This window comes from Ostrea edulis, chromosome 2 (assembly GCF_947568905.1).
Source record: "Ostrea edulis chromosome 2, xbOstEdul1.1, whole genome shotgun sequence".
Taxonomy (NCBI): domain Eukaryota; kingdom Metazoa; phylum Mollusca; class Bivalvia; order Ostreida; family Ostreidae; genus Ostrea; species Ostrea edulis.
The window spans coordinates 66,715,351-66,738,350 of NC_079165.1; the positions used below are offsets into that span (position 1 = coordinate 66,715,351).

General features: G+C 35.5%; 1 protein-coding gene across 2 annotated transcripts; it reads right to left on the reverse strand.

Moving 5' to 3' along the window:
• Nucleotides 1–1,836: 1,836 nt before the first annotated feature.
• Nucleotides 1,837–18,535, reverse strand: LOC125681310 (uncharacterized). Of its 2 annotated transcripts, none has more exons than XM_048921341.2 (9): nucleotides 18,430–18,535; nucleotides 13,826–14,025; nucleotides 13,236–13,401; nucleotides 12,175–12,278; nucleotides 11,149–11,861; nucleotides 10,842–10,991; nucleotides 10,038–10,177; nucleotides 6,925–7,059; nucleotides 1,837–5,468 (listed from the first exon to the last, which is right to left on the reverse strand). In XM_048921341.2, exons 2-9 carry the CDS (start codon nucleotides 14,021–14,023, stop codon nucleotides 4,582–4,584), a joined length of 2,493 nt encoding a protein of 830 aa, XP_048777298.1. In that variant the 5' UTR covers nucleotides 14,024–14,025; nucleotides 18,430–18,535; the 3' UTR covers nucleotides 1,837–4,581. The 2 variants fall into 2 exon arrangements, with proteins under 2 accessions (XP_048777298.1, XP_048777297.1); XM_048921340.2 differs by lacking the exon at nucleotides 18,430–18,535 and adding an exon at nucleotides 18,043–18,297.
• Between the last annotated feature and the right edge of the window lie 4,465 nt (nucleotides 18,536–23,000).

Below are 23,000 nucleotides of genomic sequence, written 5' to 3' on the forward strand. Positions count from 1 at the left end.
AGAATTTCTTCCCATTCATTCCTGAACAAAGTGATACCAGCTCCGACAGGTTTCATGAAACTGGATGCAACTTGTTTAGTTGGGCTGCATGCTCTTCCAATGTTTCCCTTCTGTATTTCACTTAGTAATACAGTAATTATGGATTGATGAAGAGCTATAGATGGGTGTACTACATGTACATTTCATGCAGAGTTATGGAACTTAATTAGCAAATGGATGAAATATTGCATTACCTTTCATTGCAAACCTCATAGCCTTGAACTTTGAACATATTCAACTTGACTGCTGGGAAATGATTTGACGTATTGATCTATGTGTAGTATCATGAGAGTCATAAAAAAATTCACTCCCAATATCCAGCACGCCAAAACATTCCAGGCAATACTTTTATCAATTAAAATATATCTTATCTAAAATTTATAACTTTCTGGGCATTTATAACACGACATGAAGTATGGTTCCTTGCTTTCTTTGTCCATGGATACTTGGGGGTTCAATCCATGCGATATGTTTTCCTAAATACATGCGATCAAGACAATTCACTACAAATATCTCTTGAATTATCTCAATCTATTATTGATTGTATCTTGTTTAATGTCCCTCGATAGAATTTTTCACTCATATATGTATGGAGACGGCACCAATACCAGTGAAGGGCTTCAAATTTAGGCCTATGCTTGGAGCTTACAACCATTGAGCAGTGAGGGTTATTTAGCGTGCCACTGGACATCCATTTTTATGTAATCTCCAAGGACCGTGACATTCACACTTGATGCCGAGTGTTTGGCAATCAACTGCCACTACCTTTTTTTAATGACTTAGGTCTGTCATGCTGGGATTCGAACCCTGACCTTCCGCGTATGGGGCGAACCATCTTTACCTTCATTAATCCCATGACATGTTTTACCCCATATTATGACCCCCTACCCCCAACGGGATTGTGACTTTACTGAACATAAATTCACAAAACATGGGGATACTTCAATACAAATATGACTACATGGCATTTCTGTTCTGGAGAAGATTCTTTTAATAAAGATTTTGCCCCTATATTCATTAGTCATGTTCAAATCATGGCCCCAGAGTGTAGGATAGGGCCTTAAAGTATATGCATTATATGGCAATCTATGGGGGAAAAGTCTTCTCAAGACCAGTAGGGCCACGATAGTCATCACATAATATATATACACAAGCATCATCAGGTAGAGCAGATTCTATGGTAGCCCCAGAGTGTGTGATGGGGCCTTAAAGGGACATGGACACATTTGAGCTGAAAATTTAAAAAAAAAAAATTCCTTTTAAATGTTTAGAATGCTTAATTAAGGTATTGCTAATGATCAGCAAAAATTTGAATGTCAGTAGTCAAGGTACATGGGAGATACAGAGGTCACAAGTCCTTGTTATGTGAACAAGGTTTGTGCCACGTTTTTGTTTACATAGGTTAAATAAACTATTAAAGGTTTCATTTAAAGCAGATTTTTTTCCAATTTATTAGTGAATTCTTAACACAATTAAATATTTTGTACTGTTTGGCACATCTCGTTTTGTTTCAAACACGCTATTTTCTATTAAACAGTCTAATGTAAACAAAAACATGGCCCGAGCCTTGTTTACACAACAAAGAATTGCAAGTGCTGTATCTCACTTATAACTCAACAACTGATATTCAAATTTTGGTTGACCATTAGAAATACTTTATTTTTGAGATAAAAGATAGACCCTATGCCTTAAAGCATTGTGAACAATAAAAATGGAAAAATAAAATTTGAAAATTTTCAGCTCAAATTGTGTCCATGCCCCCTTTAATAGGGGATATAATGAAAATGAACTCTCATAAAAATTTGAGATTTATTTAAACATTTTACAAAGTTTAATAATGATCTCTCGGTTGTACATGTACATAGGAAACCCAGTATATGAATTTACTTGTCAATGTTTTTGAAAAACATATCAATGTCAAAAATTTATACAACCTGTTGTGTCCTAAAATTCTTTATTAAATGTAACTATACATAAAGTTTCAAAAGTCTCATTAACAAATGAGATACAGATAATTCAAAAAAGTTTAACCCCTGCTACATGTACTAACCCGATGCACACACACACACATAACCTTGAAATTCTAATTTGCAATACGGCCTCATCCTTTTTCAATATCGTAATTTACCTATAATTTGAAATTAACTTTGGTAAAAATAATATTTGACATACTGTAGAATAACATTTTTCATCCTTAAATCTTGTGATACAGTGAAAATCAAATTGAAAAATGGAGTGATAAAAATCAATGACACTAATCTAGGCAACATTAAACGATGTGCCAATTCACATCCATCTTCATTTATTATGAAACTAATCCATTATATGTAAATTAACAACAAAAAGCACAGTAGCTGCTTGTTGATTGGGTAGTTTATAATCATCACATTACCAACATACTAGACATCCTCCACAAAATTTTTATAGTATTTACATACATTATACAGGCACAAGATAATTAGAACAATTTCAAAAAGCTGATGCAATGTATGAAAGCAAAAACTGATTAGTCAAAAAGCTGATGCAATGTATGAAAGCAAAAACTGATTTTTGATATTCATTAGAAGTGTGCATTACATGTACGTACATGTATCAGCAATGGATATTGAATTTCTTCCCAGGGTACAAAAAAACCCAAGTAAATGATAATGATAAATGATAAATGAAGCAGGTGACCAAGATTAAATGTTAATCACCAAATAAAGCTCTACTTAATTTATAATATCAAAATTTCTATAAAATAGGAGTTAAGTTTAACAAGTACATGTACTTGGCGAAGATCAAACTCACTACAGATGTATGTTTTGTATGGAGAGGCCACAAATTGATTTTTAAAGAGAATTCCTGATGATATATGGACGACAGATATGGCCTTTATGCAGCTGCACTGTAAGTGATGAATTGAGTTTTAACATGATAAACAAGGAGACACATCACAGATTGCGGTTCACAACAAGTCGTCAACAAATTATAACATAATGGCTTAATATATTGAAAGATTGGCCAATATTAATGCTATCTAAGTACAACTACAATGTAATTCACATTTATTACATTTTCAACAGTGAAATACTGAAATTTATCCATTGAATAAAAATTGATATTTTCAGTTATTTCTTTTATTTATACTGTAAAAATAACGAGTAAACAAGATAACCTTCATTTTACATTATATAAATTATAATTAATTTTTAATGTTTTTTTTAATTTGAATTAAACTTTTACTTGGGGGGGGGGGGGGGGGGGCTTGATCCACCTATCAAAGCATCAAATGCGTCATGTCTTGCAAGATGTACCAGATGATATCACGTCATATCGATTGACATCTGTGAATTTACTGATGTTTTACTGTGTTGAATTTAATTGCCGACAATGCCGCATGGTATAGTAAGTTATATTGTAGTTTGAAGCTTTTTAAGAAGCAAAAACTGCAAATCATATATCTTATTCTGGTACATGACGCATTTTTGTGATGTCAGGCCTAGATTTAAACATTCCGGTACTTCCTGTTGGAGCAACTCAAGCTGTGAAGATGTACCTGTAGCCTACACATATCTTCAGTCATCAAGATTCGTTGCAAACTCCACCTTGCATTTTCAAATTTGATCAATAAAGTACATAAGAACCAAAATGGCGATTTCTCGCTTCGTGGGTATGTCCTTGCGCTGTGCAAGTGATTTCTAGCCTATTTATCGGCGTTAATACAGAGACAGCTAAAAGCGCTTTATGAAAAATCACTGAAAATGTAATAAACAGAAAATTAAATGTTTTTGTTGTTGGATATCGAATTTATTTCACGAGACAGGATTTTTATTTTTTTATTTTTACTCGTGCTTCACACTCCTGCCTCACTCATGAAACAAATTCTTTATCCAACAACAAAACGTTGACTATCCTCTATTTATTTCCTTGTGGAAAACATAAACCTTCCACTACAAACTTTGGTCTGGTTAATCCTTCTTTTTTAAACTATAGACCAGCTTTAAAAGCTGTATTATTTATTTTCTCAAAATGTTGCCGTAATAGACAATGATGTTGATAGCATTTCCCAAACAATCAATGGGTGTATAAAATCCTCACTTAGGTAAATATGCTGACAATGCACCAAGGTACCCATGACTAATAGGAAAACACATAGCAATAACTTAATATTAAAAGCACTTCATTACATGGCACTAAAATGGAAACAATAGCAGCACTAGTTGAATGAATTTGCTTTTGCAAGAGATCTATAAACTTTGCATATGGGACACAACAAGCTTTTAGAACAATGCTTCTTTAAGCTTTGATGACTTTCAGTAAATAACTACATTATAATTTTGCTTTACAATTTGATTACATATAACATAAAATACACACAGGGCATCAGAAATTCTAAAAAGACAAAATTTCTGAAATGAACAACGTTCTCTGGACACGCCTGATATGCTGAACATGTAAACAGGTTCAACTAACAAGACTTCACATTTCAACATGAACAGAATAGTTCTTGACAACTGTAGGTATGACTGATAAGTTGGTCTGCAAAGACTGAATGAGCCACTAAGAATTCACCACAGCAGTCTGCAGAGGATTATTCTGTGATGTGAACTGTGACCTTTCACCTCTGGTATCATCCAAGTGAAAACTGATAACCTCTGCAACCTGGTTTCCACACGGTTGACTCCGATTATTTTGAGATATTCCCTTGGTTTCCATATTTGTGTCTGTATTTAAATGATCAGAACCTTTCAGATTATCTCCTTGCCTGCCCTTCACTTGACCCTCACTCAGATTATCTCCTTGCCTGCCCTTCACTTGACCCCCACTCACAGTATTAGCCTCTTCTGTAAAGGATTCAGAACTATCAATTTCCAGTGAATGACCCACAATTCCTATTTTGTCCATGTCAGAAAAATTACCAACATGTAGGGTGTCCAATTTAACCAACCCTTTTGGGGTTATTTCTCTGCCAGCAGTGTTATCAACACCAGTATCCCTGCTCTTCCCAAGTATTTGACTAGTATCCTCCTCCATACTGATTGCTGAAGCTGAGCCTCCACCCCCAGCTAGACCATCACTTGATGATGAATTGTCTTTCAGTTTAATGTTCTCTTGAAAATGGTCTCGTCCACCTGATTTATTCACATTTTCCTGACTAGCATATAGATAATTGGATGCATCCTCTTCCTTCCTCTCGGTTATTTTTCCAACAATATCCTGCATTCTAGCTTCAGCTACATTGATACCCCCCTTGCTGTCTTCATTTCTCTGGCTCTGCGACTTCCTGTCTGAGGAATTGTTGTTATTTTCACTGTCTAACCTATCACTTCCTTTCTTAATTCTAGTAAAGTCTGTTTCTTCCCCGAACTTGACATCCTTGGTTTCTTTCATATCTACTCTAGAGTTTTCTTCATTTGTAGTGGTGGAATTTTTAACACATCCATCCCCTACAAAAAATTGATCTTATACTGTATAAAACAAATATTTCACAGCATCTGTATTTCACAGTTAATGATACGATCATACCATGTGTACTGTCCAGCATGAATGTTTTGTTTGTTTTTTAATAGGGGGTATAAAATTTGTGTATATAATTTTATATATACATGTATATATAAATTATATATACACACACATCATAAGTATGATATTAATAACATAACAGAAAAAGGAACAGGAAAAGAAAAATTAAGAAAATCAAGTATTTTAATAAAAGATAAGGATATACAGAGTTAAAAGCCTAATATCATCTACATGTATATTGCATCAAAAGATCTGTATCTATTATGTAACCCATTATTTTTATGTGCATCATTATTATTTTGGTGAGTGTATACATATTAATGGTGGGCAGTGTACATATTCTGTGATTTCTGTCTAGTATATAAAGGCATCATCCAGTTTTGATTGATAAATGGTGATTAGCTGTTCTGTATTTAGAAAACACAATTCTGAGGTCTTTTGGAAGTAAGAGGAGATAGTTCCAAGAATCAAATCTATTTTTAAAAATTTTGTAATCAATACAATAGATTCTTCTTATTCTTTCCTCCATCCCTGGATAGTAAATGTACAATATGAATATATTAGGGCTTCAATTTACCATTCGAAATTGTTATTTAATAGTAATTTGGAACCTACAGCCAAAATCAACATTCTGTCAAAGAAATATCCTTTCCCAATCATCTCCAACAGAAGGATGTACTGCAATACCATAATACATCCTGTCTAAAGATGGGTGAATAAAAATGTTTATTAAACATTAGTATGCTCCCTCACCCAAACTGAAATCTATGACTAGAAAATATGTACAACTATGGACATGAAAACCAAAAAGTTGTGTACACTAATCCTGACCAGATTGACGATTTTCAAATGGTTCTATGGTTAAAGGTTGGACAACAATTATTGTATGCATAGTAGAGTGTCTAGTGACCTTTGACCTTCATTTGGGGTCATGTATAGGTTGTGACAAATCTGCCTGCAAAGTTTGATGACTGTCGTGTATGATGTAAATGGTTCTCTAGTTATTGGTTGGACAATATATAGGTATTGTCCAATGACACATTAATAAAAAAAAAAAATATGTGCAAAAGAAAATACACCACTTTTAAGAATTCTGTCTAGCCAGAAAAAAAACTAGTTACTATGTCATCAATGAAACATTTCCAAGACAACCAAGCAATAGAGTTGCTCCCGGGTGTAGCTACCATTATTAACTGACAAACAAGCAATAGAGTTGCTCCTGGGTGTAGCTACCATTATTAACTGACAAACAAGCAATAGAGTTGCTCCCGGGTGTAGCTACCATTATTAACTGACAAACAAGCAATAGAGTTGCTCCTGGGTGTAGCTACCATTATTAACTGACAAACAAGCAATAGAGTTGCTCCCGGGTGTAGCTACCTTTATTAACTGGCATGAGATGTGTGATGGAGTGCTTCCTAGCCTTCCTCTTTCTACTGCCTACAACTGGCTCTGACGGAATGTCCTCTGCCTTCACTTTCAAGTGAGGAGGTATGGTTAGTTTTACTTCCGTGGCTAGAAAAAAAATTTCAAATTATTAGAAGAAAGCTTTTACTAGGTCATACACATAATGTGGCAACTTGCTGCCACATTCAAATAAATTTAACTTTTTATTTAATAGCATAAATATCCTGCAACTAATAACTAATGCATCTACAATATACAAACAATTCTTATACAATTCTTAATACATCATATTGTAAAATAAGCCTGCAAATATTTTAGTCAGAGACATGCTATTTTTTCCCTTTGATTTCAATACATAATGGTTGATATTGTTAAATTGAAATCCCTACTGAAGAGCATATCCAGATTTTGAGTCAAATCACCCTCCATGGACAATTTCTGCTACATTCAATAGTAAACAGTAGATAAATTCCTCCACGTTTAATAAACTTCTGTAAAATCTTGTAAACTTACAACTGTTTTATCAAGGTTACTCTATGAAAGCTTCAGTGAAATCTCTCTTAAAGAAAGGAATTTGGTTCATTGTCCTTAATTCTTATGAAATGAGGATTTTCTGTGATTTAATGCAGTATATACATGTAGGTGTGTAATACCTTTTTCGGACAGAACATTTGGTCTAAAGTCAAATAAAAGGATGGAACGGCAGATACTGTAAACACTGCAGTTGTTATAAGACCCTGACTTACTAGTACTGCTGCTAAAGGAGGTCTAACTTGTCATAACACTCTGACTTGTACAACTGACGGGGAATGTAGTGTAAACTCTGACTTGTACAACTGACGGGGAATGTAGTGTAAACCCTGACTTGTACAACTGACGGGGAATGTAGTGTAAACTCTGACTTGTACAACTGACGGGGAATGTAGTGTAAACCCTGACTTGTACAACTGACGGGGAATGTAGTGTAAACCCTGACTTGTACAACTGACGGGGAATGTAGTGTAAACCCTGACTTGTACAACTGACGGGGAATGTAGTGTAAACCCTGACTTGTACAACTGACGGGCAATGTAGTGTAAACCCCGACTTGTACAACTGACGGGGAATGTAGTGTAAACCCTAGCTGCAATAATGTAGCCCTATCCAATCTTTTTTATTCTGACGTTTTCGGGATAGGGCTACTATTCCATAGGATCTCCGTAATGGTGCAAAATAATTTTATGAATAACCTATCATAAGCTCCATGTATTAGTCCCAAATGTTGTTTACACCAAAAGGAGTACCAACTTTGTGCTTGGGCAAGTCTAATAAAGGTGTTTTTCATTAAACATCATGCAAAATTCTTCATTTCCTCTGCCATGCTTGTTATCGCGAGATCTCGTAGGTGGATCTACTGAAAAACCTAAACATTGACAATCTGCACGAAAATGTAGTTACTCGAGCCACTCTGACAAAGAAAGGAAAATCATATGGTTGCAGAAAGAACCTTTTTAATACTGACGAAATAGCTTTTTCCTCCATACTTTTCCATTGATGTAAACTCTACCTTATATGGCATATAATGCAAATAACTTGACAATCAGAAGTTGAAACTTCGATACATCAAACATGGCGCACAAATATGAATCGAGAAATACGCCGGTTTCGAGATACGTCCGAGTTATTTCCCTTCGGAGAACTCTCATACATAGTAAGGCGCGAAAGAATTTGTTTACACCCGGGAGTGGGACAGATATTCATCACAGCGTAAGTGAATGTACTCAGTAAGTTTCTCATACGCTGTTTGATAACCCAAATTCAACTGATACACAAACTAAGTAAGTGATAAGTATTTAGGGAATAATTAAATACATAGAATTCTTATCCTATCACGTTATTTCACTGGTCATATGTACCATATCCAAGATATATCTTGCAAATATGACATTGTTTGTATGTTTCCACTTCGGTAAAACATTTCTTTCGATAGAATTTAGTATTTCCCACATTTACATATTTAAAGAGAAGCTGCTTTTAATACATTTCATCGTTTTCCTAGTTGGCTGTATATCCACTCTGTCCCACTTAGGCATTCAAAGTTCCACTAAATGCACCTCCTATACAGAAGAGTTCGTATCTCGAAACTGGCATATTGGAATATCATGAAATTGTTGAAAACGGTTGAATAGAGCCTCACAAATCGTAAGTTGCAGGTTATAAATTTATTTATTATACCTCAGTATGAGAATTCTATGCAACGCGTAATCTGATTGATCTAGACGGTCACATGCCAGGGATGACAAAACTTCATACCTCCCTCTCAAACATCATATCTCCCTATCATATTTACCCCTTGGACAGCCTCGTGCATTTTCCATAAATTTAATGTCAAGGTAGACGAAGTGTGTGTATTGTGACGTCACAATAAGTCAGAGTCATTCTACTTTCATAGTTCGTAAGGCACAAAATATGCGGGTCTCTGATACCCAGTTGAATCGTGTGGTTTTGGTTGATACAAAAACAAGCAAGTAAATTAGCATTCAAGGAGAATGGAAATACAAAAACTGGTTATCATATCACTATTTCGTTGTTTGTACCTTCTATCGTAATATGTTGACGGCGCGGTGTTACCGTTAGGACGATCTCAGCTACATCCAGTGTATAGATGAGCGGACTCCAATTTCAAATGCACTTTTGAGTCTTGCTTTGTTTCGGTATAATAAACAATTTATTGCATGAATGTTCGGAAGATATGAAGATTTATTCATCCAAGAAAAATTGTATTCCCCGAGGGCAACGCCCGAGGGGAATATGATTTTTCTTGGGTGAATAAATCTTCATATCTCCCTCACTATCATGCAATAAAAGTATAATATTGACTAAGAAACATAAAATATCATTTTATTTACGTAAAGAAAGTCAGCAAATGTTTAGAATGATAAAAAATGTTGCGTGAGTGAATCACTCCCGCATTTGCACCATTACAGAAATCATAAGGAGTTGTAGCCATCTCCCAAAAAAAAAAATCGGAGAGGGCTACATTATTGCAGCTATGTAAACCCTGACTTGTACAACTGACAGAGAATGTAGTGTAAACCCTGACTTACCAGAGCTGCTGTCACTGCTGGTAGAGAAGGTGCGGCTCTCTGAAGCAGTTCTTAGTTTCGGAGCTGTCTTCTTTGGTTTTGTTACCTTCTCCAAAGAACAGGCAGGAAGTGTTGCTATGTGGGCTTCAAGGTCAAAATCCCTATCGAAATCATAATACCAACATATATTCAAACACTCAATATCAACTCAACAGCCAAATATAACCATTATTTTTATACTTTGAAGTTTCATATAAAATACTCCAATCTAATTGGCTGGGATATGTTTCAAAAAAAATGTTTCCCTGTGGGAGTAAAAACCACACCCTCCAGAGGGATTGTATCTAGCAACAGGAAACATTACTTGACAACAAATGATATTTACATGTGTCAAATCGATGTATTTACAGGTTTTCATAGATTGTTTGAATGTTTGAAATAGACACATTTCTGAAGTGTGTTACAGCAACACATTGCATGAAAGTGATCAATAATTTAAGAAAAACGAACAAAATCGGCAGCCTGGCAGTACATCGATACTATATAACATGTTACTATAAGAAAGTAACATTTTGAACTTGTTAATTTGAATTAATTTCACCATGTTAAAAATTTTGGCTACATCTTTACTACTATCTCAAAAAAAAATTTCTGTACCCCTCGAAAACCATTGTTAACCTCTGCGGCACCTCAACTGACAATGGTTTTCTGAGGGTGAACATTTTCAATGTCATCTTCAACTAAATACACTGTTAATAGAATATGACATGAGTCACAATTTTTTACCTCTAAAATCCTTTTTCTCACTTATTTTTCAATACCTACCCTGTTTTATATCGGCTGCTGTCTTCTAGTCGAACTTTCTCGGACTCAGACTGGGTTCTCTTCCTAATTTGTCGAGGATAAACAGACAGTACATCAAATCGTAGGTGGTCTCTTGGATTCAGGTCCACTTGGTCATCTTCTCTTAACACACTGAAAAGTATAATATATCAATTGACATTCACACTAGGAATACACATGCTAAATATCAAGTCCTATCTCTTGCACTTTCACAGTTCTTGGGTGGGACAGAAAAAACATTAGTCTTTACTGTTGCTTTGAGTAAACCTATCATTCTAATTACATGTACCTCTCTCTCTGAACTGTCATCTGCTCTTCTTTAATGGCTTCCTCTGGGGATTTACTGATGCCTTGTCTGTCTTTGGAGGGTTGTATGATTCCTTCATTAATCAGCTCCTGATAGCGCTGCCCTCTGTTCCGACGTTTAGATTTTCTTACAGGCTGAAGATCACTTTCCCCATCTTCATCCACAAGATCACAACTCGAGTCTCCCTTTTTGTAAAAAGGGTTCACAAAAGGTTGAAGAGTGTTCATTTCTGGTGTATCCTTAAAACCTTCAGAGTAACACCTCTTTCTTTTATATCCAGACCATTGCAACATTTGGCTCCTGTTCATATCTGATTCAACAGGCATGGTAGACTTCATTGGATTAACAAAAGCACTTTCAGTAACATCCATCCCTGATCCACGATTCATCCGTTCACCAAGGAGCAATTTTCTCTCCAGTTCATCCCTTGACACAGAGAGATCATGCAAGAGTGACCTTTCCTTCTGCTTCTCTGTTAATGTTGTAAATGGTCCTTTTCTTGGCTGTGCTCCATCCTGATCAGCTGAAGCATCCAACTTTGAGTAGTAAAGCTGATCTATGATGGAGTCCATTACCATTTTCCCACACGCCAAAACAGTATTTTTGTCCTCTTTCTCCGGGCTGCAACCTTCATCTCGGCCACTCCCATTTTGACTCTCATGTGACGAATTCCTACCAGATTCCAGATAAGTCATCTAGAAAGGAAAGCTTGTTATGTAAGGATACCATAATGGAGGTTTTGGTAAGCACTAATTTCTTCCTAAAATCTTATTTTCCTTATTATCAAGACTTCATATATATATTAATATTAGACTTTTCAAAAAGCCACAAACATGCTGTAAAATCCCTCCCAAAACAGCAAAACAATAAATGAAAACAAATGAATACAAATGGAAATTTTAGTTCTAACAAATGAAACTGAACAGTGAACTACAACCATAATGTAAGTATTTTCAATCAATTTTTTACCACGAAATGATCCACACTATACTGTACATGCCATCTCACCTTTTCTCTTGACAAATGCACAGCTGGGTTGGTGGCTGCTGCTTTTGGTGGATTCTGTTGACCTGCCATGAACAGGAGACTCAAACCCCCCATATCAGAAGGATCTAGAAATTAAAAGCTCAACTTAAAACAGCTCTCAATAATTTCAGATTGAAAAGATGGCAACCGCATATACTTTTCTCACTGCACATTTAAGGTAGCTCACTACACTAGCTTATACTCTTTCTGACATGTCACAAGATGGCGATTTAAATGTTTTGTAAAATTATTTGTATCGATCCAGGGCTCGAAATTAACATATGCCCGTCAGTCTGTGACTGGTTAAAAGTCTGGCGGACTGACTGACATTTGTTTTAGTCAGTCTGATGGGACTGGTTAATTTTCTAAAGCAACATTTTGGAAAATATACTTATGAAATTTTATACACACATTTGGCATGCTTCGATCTGTAGATCATATCAGACGAATCTGATTCTTAAATATAAATCCCAAATTCAAGTGTTACAATATTGTGTGAGGCATATTGAGTTAAATTTTATTTTAATAACATTAACAAAATATGTTTAATTATTTCTGGAAAATTCTGTTGGACTGGTAAATTTTTCTGCGGACTGGTTGAAATTATACCCCATCAGTCCGGCTGGACTGGTGACATAAAAAGTTAGCTTCAGGCCCTGCGATCGATTTGTTTTTCAGTCATCATAGCTCAGTGGTAAAAACATTGGGCTGGTGAACCGCAGATCTCGAGTTCAAATCCACAAGAGTCTTTTGTTCATATGTGTTGAAAGAATTTTTTTAAAAATCATGTTTTTATCCAAATATGCATATTTTCTGCCTTTTTGGCATATATACTTATTATATATCATAACTTTTATGATTAAATCAATTCATACTGATTTAGAAACTATTTCAGGGTGTAGTGAGCCACTTTAACTTCTTTTAACATTTATACAGACATCAAGCCAGAACCAGTAGTGAACAAACTGTCTTTTAATTGTCTTTATCAAAGTTCCTCTTGGATATAAATCTTCTACAAAATGTTCTGTAAATACTAATTTTACCTGCTAATTTCCCAGGAGTAATGGTTTGTTCAGCTCTTGAAAAGTCAAAGTTGTCTTGCCCCATGCCTTTGATTGGAGATCTCGCCAAAAGCCCAGCTGGTTGCATGCCCTTCTCTGGGTTGTGCCACTTGTAGTCCGGATTAGCTTTCATAAAGGCATCCTTATACTACAGTGTTAAATTACATGTTTTCTTTAAACACCTGTTTCATTAGGAATGTCATGATATCAATGTAACACAGTAAGCAGTATTCAAACCTCCATAATACAGAGATTTATTCCTTAATAATCAAAAATTATATGGCAGGTTGTGCTATCCAAAATTCTGATAAATATCTTTCATTTTTACCTATTCTGATTGAAAATCTGATGAAATGGCTTAGAGGACATATTTTGTGAAGTTCTAACATACAATCTACTGTAAAAATTTCATCATAAACATAGATCTGTCATTGTAATGAACCAAAAGTACAAAACCATTAACTTTATGTAAGGCTCAATGTGAAAAACATAGCATAGCATAATTCTAATCAAAATAAATATGATGAAGGGGACAAAACATGATTTCTGAATTCAGTATATGCACTCCTTACCTGCTTGGCTAAATCAGTGTACTGTGTTTTTTCTTCCTCCTTTAGATTTGCCCATAAATCTCCAAGGATACGGGTAACATTTCGATTGTCAAGGTTGGGATTTTTCTCTCGAACCATTGACCGATGCCGCTTACAGAAAATAAGAAATGCATTCATTGGCCGTCTGACCTCCTTCTTGTCTGGGTCAGAGGGCTCCATACCTGAAAATACATAAACAGTAAATGAAAAGATACAAACGAAATACATCTACAGAGTTTCAAGAAACGCAGTTCTCACAATATCAGTGAGATTGACTTTACCCATGTGAGATTTTTCTGTCCCACACTGCTGCGACGTCATTTGATTGTGACGTCATGTATTTTCTATGATTTACGTTACACACTGAAGATTTACGTTACATGGTGAAGTAAAAATATTTTGCATCGTTTTCTTTAAATCTTAATGTAGGATAGCTTTCTGGTGAACAACCTTGGGTTTTTTAGTTTACACTATTAGTGTAAACCATTTTCGGTTATGCTCTTTATGCCTATCTAATTAGTTTTTGCATCGAAGTCCAAATGAGGATTTATTTTATTCAATGTGTTTTAAAAATATATTATTGACCTGTTTTTCATCTTTTGAATAAATGTGTCAGAGACGAGAGCTAAAATATATAAACATTGTGTTAATATGTGGTAGTATTGGATTTTTAATATGCTTTTATTTCAGCCGAAAAATTTGGGAAATTAAAATAAACCAATATGAATACATTTCAACTTGTTTTTATCTATTCAAAAAATTAGAAATAGTTTTGGTCAGTTCTGCATTTAATTCTGCCCGTTGATTGGTCAAGAATTTTCCTGGGTGTCCGTGTTAAATTGCAGGTAATGAGGTGTGAAAAAAGAGATTTAAAAAAAAAAAAAGACATAGAAGGTACATGTACTACGTGCGTCAGCCATTTCTGATAGACAATTGGTATTTTCTTGACATTCAAAGACTTGAGACTGCACGACAATCTACCATAAGTTTCTTTTACCATTATCTATTCATTTTAATATTCCTATCTCATAAAATTAACGTAATTTCTATAATTGTCTGCATTTCAATGAGGATTTCCCTCACAATAGTAAAAGTGATAAGTGAGAGAGTATATTATAAATCAAAGTTGTATATTATATAGTAAATTTTGTACAATGAATTCTATAGTACTTGTGGTATATAAATGTCAGTGTATGCGAAAGTTTTTGGACCACACAGGACATTCGGTCCAGTGTAATCAATGAACACACCGGACCGAACCAAATTTTGTCAGACCGAAAAACCTAATGTAAAAAAGTGAAACACATGAAAATGCAAAACCAAGGGAATCTTATTTATTATACTAGTAATACTATACCAGGAATCCCTCCCGTATAATACTTTAGACAGTCCATGCGTTTTAATCAATTCATTTACGTATTTGGATGTGTGCTATTTTTTTTTTACTTATAACAAACTCCGCATCAAGATAGTAAAGCTCAAAACCGGACATTGAGACATCGGACATTCTGGTCCGGTGTAAAAAATGATGCATCGGACCTGAGGCACTGCACATCGGTCAGGTCCGACGGTCCGATGTCTTTCGCATAGACTGAAATGTACTATTAATTAACAGGAATTTACCCCTACTACATTTGTGCGAGTGTAACACCGACCATTTTGGTCAGACTGGACCCTGATCCATTATCAGGTACCTTGTGTTGTGTATTATAAAGTATGTTTATCATATTGTTATTCATTATTACATATTATACTGTAAATTCCATACGATATCAAACAAGAGGCCCATGGGCCACAACGCTCACCTAAGTGACGAATCACCTTGGCCCATATCTGAAGACTTTCCATATATATTTGCATGTAAAACCTTAGTCCCTATTGTGGCCCCAACCTACCCCTGGAAGCCATGATTTTTACAAACTTGAATCTGCACTATGTCAGAAAGCTTTCATGTAAATGTCAACTTCTTTGACCCAATGATTCTTGAGAAGATTTTTAAAGATTTTCCCTATATATATTTGTATGTAAAACTTTCATCCCCTATTGTGACCCCAACCTAACCCCGGGGGACATGATTTGAACAAACCTGAATCAGCACTGTGTCAGAAAGCTTTCATGTAAATTTAAGCTCTTCTGGCTCATTGGTTCTTAAGAAGATTTTTTGATCCCCCCTTCTGGCCCATCCTACCCCCGGGGGCCATGATTTTAACAAACTTAAATCTGCCCTATGTCAGAAAGCTTTCATGTAAATATCAGCTTTTCTGGCTCAGTGGTTCTTGAGAAGAAGATTTTTAAAGATTTTTCCTATATATATATATATGTAAAACTTTCATCCCCTATTGTGACCCCAACCTAACCCCGGGGGACACCATTTGAACAAACCTGAATCAGAACTGTGTCAGAATGCTTTCATGCAAATCTCAGCTCTTCTGGCTCATTGGTTCTTAAGAACAAGATTTTTTGATCCCCCCTTGTAGCCCCTCCCTACCCCCGGGGACCATGATTTTAACAAAATTAAATCTGCACTATTTCAGAAAGCTTTCATGTAAATATCAGCTTTTCTGGCTCAGTGGTTCTTGAGAAGAAGATTTTTAAAGATTTTCCCTATATATTTGTATGCAAAACTTTGATCCTCCCTTGTGGCCCCATCCTACCCCCGGGGACCATGATTTCAACAAACTTAAATCTGCACTATGTCAGGAAGCTTTCATGTAAATCTCAGCTTTTCTGGCTCAGTGGTTCTTGAGAAGATATTAAAAGATTTTCCCTATATATTTGTATGTAAAATTTTGATCCCCTATTGTGGCCCTATCATACCCCTGGGGGCCATGATTTTAACAAACTTGAATCTGCACTATGTCAGGAAGCTTTCATGTAAATTTCAGCTCTTCTGGCCCAGTGGTTCTTGAGAAGAAGACTTTTAAATGACCCCACCCTATTTTTGTATTTTTGTGATTATCTCCCCTTTGAAAAGGACATTTGAACAATCTTGAAAGCCCTTCACCCAGGGATGCTTTTGGCCAAGTTTGGTTGAAATTGGCCCAGTGGTTCTGGAGAAGAAGTCGAAAATGTAAACAGTTTACAGACAGACGACAGACAACAGGAGATCAGAAAAGCTCACTTGAGCTTTCAGATCAGGTGAGCTAATAATGCTATGATATGTACCAGTTCATTCATGTAAGGGAGATAACTCTTACACAGGTAATATTCGTTTCTATATTAATGTGTATAAATTGCATATTTTACACTTATCTATTGATTGTTTATATGACTGTCATCGATTTATTATGAAATATTGCCATCACTTATTGTATATTTCGGGGTTCATATTATGTACAGTATTACATCATTTTAAATACAAGACTCGGACTCCAGAAACAGGACTTGGAGTTGGTGTTCATTTCTTTCTCCTCTTACAAAGATAAAAACTGTCTCCACCTAGTAAATCTATTGCAACATTAAAATATATAAGTTGAAACATAGCACCTTCACTCAATTAAAACAATTCGATTTTTGTTTAATAAAAAGGAAACAACCTCTTGGATAATCCATGTTTGTATAATGTTGTAGAGAGTAAGTAATCATGGTAAAGGATAAAATTGTAAGTAGTTTTATATTCTAAAAATATACAGTGATTAAGGCCCTATTGAGAGATCATAAATTGTGATGCAGACTTCCCTCATTTTAATGAATATCTTTCTTTGGAAACATGACAGATTGAGCTCGGTGTTATTGAAGTAATTTATTTTCATTCCAAATTAGATATATCAAGAAAATGTAAAATGGAGAAAAAAAATAAATATTGTACCGAGATCAAATCAGTTTGCATGATGGGGAAGGGGGGTGCACCTGTCATTTTACTACGCATGCGCAGCATCACACAACGGTAACATCTTCCGAACTCGTCATTGTATTTATTGTACTCGTTCGAATATACTCAATCAATCACAATAATGTCGTTAAATTATTACACTATTTTACGCTGATGAATTATGAATTAGGCCTAATATATTTCAACATACATGTATGTGCCTAAAGAAGAACATCAAAACGAGGTTCGAGGGTCACAAGAAAAATTATAAACAAACTCATAAATTTTAGTACAACTCATTACCTGTCAGTCGTTCAGGTGTGCTTGGTTCAAATCAAAATATATCAATAAGCACATAAATATAAACGCTGTTCCACTGGATGTTTACCTAAACACTCCATTACAGATCTCAAAAAGCCTGGTGGGACCATGTGCTTATGTCGACAAAACATGGTTCACGCCGCCAGTAAACACGTGGCCTCATTTTTTCCTGAATCCTCCCCACGTGTAATAGTTACAGGCCTACACATGACAGTACAATTTTTCATCATCAACTAATTTATCAAATTAACACAAAAACATTCAATTATAATGGTCTTAAAAGTGTGTATCTGACAAAAACAAGTCATCTCATTATGACACTTCGAAAGCATCATGTCGGCCGATCATGTGGGCACAACTCAATCTGTGGTATGAATTACAGCAAAATTGAATGGAAAAGTTTTATGTCATTCGACCAAAATCATAAAAGGGTATCAAGTTATGATTATCTTACCTACCAGTAACCGATCAGCGATCAGTACCGTTAAAATTGTCTACTAAATGACTTCCGTCACCGTGTTTCTCTTCAGCCTGGTTAAGCGTACTGCGCAAGGGCTGTTAAAATAGGTCAAGGTTAGGTAGCTGTATCTCATATATTGCAAAATATTACCCTAAACTACCACGATAGCTTCTTAAGGAGACAAACTGTGTCACTTCTGTCATTTTTTGGAATATGCAACATAAGTCTATGAATCAAAATTATCTCTTTTGGCAGAGAAAGATAAATATATTGTCCCTGGGAGCGGATCTAACTTTTTTTCTATACATTCTGAGGAAGAAGGGACGAATCTCTATATTTTCAATCTGATTAAAATACAGATTTCTTAAATAGCGCAGAAAGCGTGTGCTGTTTGAGAGATCTGTATTTTAATCAGATTAAATTGCTCCATTTTCAACTTGAAATCACGCAAGAAATCGTGGAGAGCACCTAGCTCTATGGAGCGCCAAATTAACATAAACTCAAATAATTGAAGATATCTTCAATTATTTGAAGATATCATCAATTCAATTATTGCTCTCTTTAATTGAATTAATGCGCACAATAATTCAGAATTGAAGATATCATTAATTATTTGAAGAGATCTTTAAATAATTAAATTGTTGCGCGCATCAAATGAATAATTATTTGAGTTTATGTTAATATTTGGCGCTCCATACACCTCTTCTTCAAAATGGTTCCTAGCTACTTACTCTATTTTATATATCAACTTTTAGATGTTTTTTTTAAAACAATATTTCATTTACTAATAAGTGAATGGGATTGGGCAGCAGGCATAACCTATTTCAGCCCTCTCAATATCGATGTTCTTTAATTAATTCAAAGGTACGTGCATCTAATTCACAATTTGAACGAACTCTCTCCCCCTCTCTCTCTCTCTCTCTCTCTCTCTCTCTCTCTCACTTTCAAATTTTGTTTCATATGAATATATATTCATTAGATGAAGAGTTAGAGTATGCTTAATTAGATTGATTGAATTTATCTTGTTTAACGTCCCTCTCGAGAATTTTCCATTCATATGGAAACATCACCAATACCGGTGAAGGGCTTCTTTAGGTCTATTCTCGGCGCTTACGGCCATAGAGCGGTGAGGGTTCTCTATCGCGACACACCTACTGTGACATGGGGCATCCGTTTTTAATTAATGTCATCTCCGAGGACCCGTGACATTCACACATGATGCCGAGCGTTGGCGATGAACAGTTCGTCACTACTTGTTTTAACGACTTTGGTACTATTACCCGACCTTCCGCATGCGGGGCGAACGCTCTACTTCTAGACCACCGCAAGAGAGAGAGAGGGGGGGGGGGGCATGTTTGTACAATCGATAGTCTAGCTAGTCTATAGAAATGCAAATTTATATTTTACTCATATTTATGAAATTGACACACCCGGATAATGAACGGGGAGAAAACCCCAACATTTTCTTGATATTTTTTTTCATCGTTGTAGGACGTCTACATTCATGAATTCATGAGGTGGAAGAGATGTTTATAGTCTTTAATACATAACCCACAAATGGCTACCTCCCTTTTCATATAACATCCTGAATTGTACGCAGAAAAGTTGTACTGTAAATATATAGCTGTCGGGAAGAATTTCAGAAAGCTACAGTTTTGTAGTTAGATTAGAGTGTGTACTGTTGGAAAGGTATAGTAGATGAGCTGCAGACTTACAAAAAGACGTGTATACATGTCAATCGCAGATTGGAAAGGACATGTATTTTGACAATTCCCCTGGAGAGAGAGAGAGGGGGGGGGGCACTAGTTACACAATACAAGAGAACAAATTGTATGAAGAAAGCAAATATTACAAAACTTTGAAGTTGTAGACAGTTACAGCAGAACTACCATTACAATCTGAACAAAAATAGCCCAGATCAAACTTCAAACTTATTCAAGTTGGCTTTGTCCATATGGAAGGGAAAACATCTGGATAACGGTTATTTCCAAGAAAAAGAGATAGCTTGGCAGAAATCACTCCTTGTTGAGGTGGGGTGCAGGACTGCACAGTCCCCGTAGATAGTACTTGGTGTGTTGGGGACAGTGGCGGATTTAATGGGGGCGCAGCCGGCGCCCCTTCCCTAAAATTTTCAAATTTAAGGTAAATCGTGGTACATGTATCTTGTTTAGAAAAATGTACTAAACGATAAAAGAAGCAATAATTTCTTCCACTCCCGGGGAAATAGATAACAAAATCTTTTGATTTCTTGAATAACAAATGTACTTCATTGAGAGAACTTAATTTTTTCCAAACACCCTTAAAATTTGCGTCATTTTATTAATTTCACCTTATAAAAATGATAGAAAATAGTACAAATGACTAAATAGGAGACATATTTCAAGCTCAATAAAATCTGTAAAATCCAGGAGCTTCCGGGGGCTTCGCCCCCTGGGCCACCACTCGACCACCTGCCTCATAAAGTGGCGCCCCCTGTCACCGCAATTCCTGGATCCGCCCCTGGGGACGGGGAGATGACACGCATTAGTGTCTGTTTATCAAAAGTGGTGAAGGAAACTGAAAGCCAACTTTTTAGACATTACATGTATTGTGTTTGATTAATACTGCGTGTCATAATGATGTTGGTACAATATTCTCCAAAGCTGGAGGAGCCCGAGAAATGTCAACAATTAATTAACTCGTAAATTACAGTAATCATGAAATTATTTACTCGTGTGAGTTGAAGGCTAAATGAACTTTTCTGTAAGTTGTCAGTTATTGTCGTCGATCTTGTGGTGGAAGTTGTTTTAAACTTATCACATTTTCGTCTTCTTCTCCAGAACCATTATAGGTCTTTTTTTTTCAACCAAATTTTTGGATAAAGTCAGAGGATTCATGTTCATTACAATTTAGAGGCACACCCTATCCCAGGGAGAGATGATAAAGGAATTATAGTGAAATTAGGTTTGGGTGTTTAAAAAATCTCCTTCTCAAAATCTAAGGAACATTCAAGCATTCTCCATGTATTGTAAGTTGTGTTGACTCAAATTTGTTTCAACCATAATGAGTGGGACCAGTTTTGATCAACTATATGATTTAATAAAGTTTTATTTAATGATTTATGGAATTTTGTAGAAAAAAAACAACAATCAATCCTTCCAAAGAGCGAGGGTAGCATATTCATTAATTATGTCTGCTCTTCAATTGGGAAAACCTGTGGGATCCGGGTTAGAATAGGTCCTCAGTACTTCTTGTTGTCATAAGAGGTGACTAAATAGGACTGTACTTCAGATGAGACCTCAAAAACTGAGGCCCCATGTCACAGCAGGTGTGGCACGATAAAAACTCCTCCCTGCTCAAAGGCCGTAAGCGCCGAGCATAGGCCTAAATTTTGCAGCCCTTCACCGGCAATGTTGACGTCTCCATATGAGTGAAAAATTCTAGAGAGTGACGTTTAACAATATACAATAATTCAAACATTTTTTTGACAGTTTTCTTATTCTTCAAACCAACTTATGCCTAGTCCATAACTTGAGAACCCTTTGACATTAAGATTTAAAACTTGGAATATGAAGAGGTGGTATGAAGAACGGTGCATGGCATAAATATTTTTGACCTTGACCCATTTATAAAATCAAGGTCAGTCTTTTACATCAGAATCTAGTCCAGGCCATAACTCAAGAACCTTCGATAATAGGACTTCAATATTTAAACATTGAAAGAAGACATTAAGACACGATGCACTGTACCAAAGGTTTTGACCTTGACTCGTTTCGTCATTCAAGGTCAGGTTAAGAAAAATACGACCCAGCCATAACTTTAGAACCTTATGACTTGAAGACTTGAAGTATTGATATTAACACATTTCTTCCTGGTCAAATCATAGAAATACCAAAAAGCAGCCAAATTATTAAAGAAAAAGGTGTTATTTTTTCATATGCACTAACCCTTAAACATCAAGACTTCATAGTTATGAGTAGAATTAGTAGTACAATATTGAGGTAAGATGGATGACATTGACAAGACATTTACACTGGCCCTTGATATTGCCCGCATCATACTCCAATCTAATTAGATTGATCATACTCAGAACTCTTGCACTCATTATTGTTGCCCCATTATAAGAAAACTTAACTTTGAAAGGGAGACAAATGATATATTTTTTTTTTTTTGATTTTTTTTTTAATCTACTTTAAAACAATACCCACTAGTTTGATGTGCATGTATAAACATCTTCATGAATGAAAGTTGGTTAAACAAATGATGTTTACCGAACCCAATGCAGGGCCACACTAAGGGTTTCATTCGACCACCAAAAAAACATCTTCTTTTCGTAAACTACAAGGATACAGTTAATATTTGATTAATATGGAAGTATCCTAAAACAGACTAGTGCAGATTAACCACAGTGGAAAGGTGATGACGTAACTCTCGTAAGTTATTTCATCCTGGAACCAGAGCAGGTACAGAAGGGGTTTAATGATTTACACTGCTAATCCGTTACATTACTTGATGTACATGAATATATCATATACTTATAAATTGTGATGCCATGTGGTAGAATTGGCGTTGGCATACAACATATA

Coding starts and splice junctions, on each gene's coding strand:
- LOC125681310 (XM_048921340.2), bottom strand. CDS start 18,106: ATGTTTTGTCGACATAAGCACATGGTCCCACCAGGCTTTTTGAGATCT. Junction 10,178..10,841: donor AGCAGCCGATATAAAACAGG/GTAGGTATTGAA, acceptor TGATTTCGATAG/GGATTTTGACCTTGAAGCCC. Junction 7,060..10,037: donor CAGCAGTGACAGCAGCTCTG/GTAAGTCAGGGT, acceptor TTTTTTTTCTAG/CCACGGAAGTAAAACTAACC.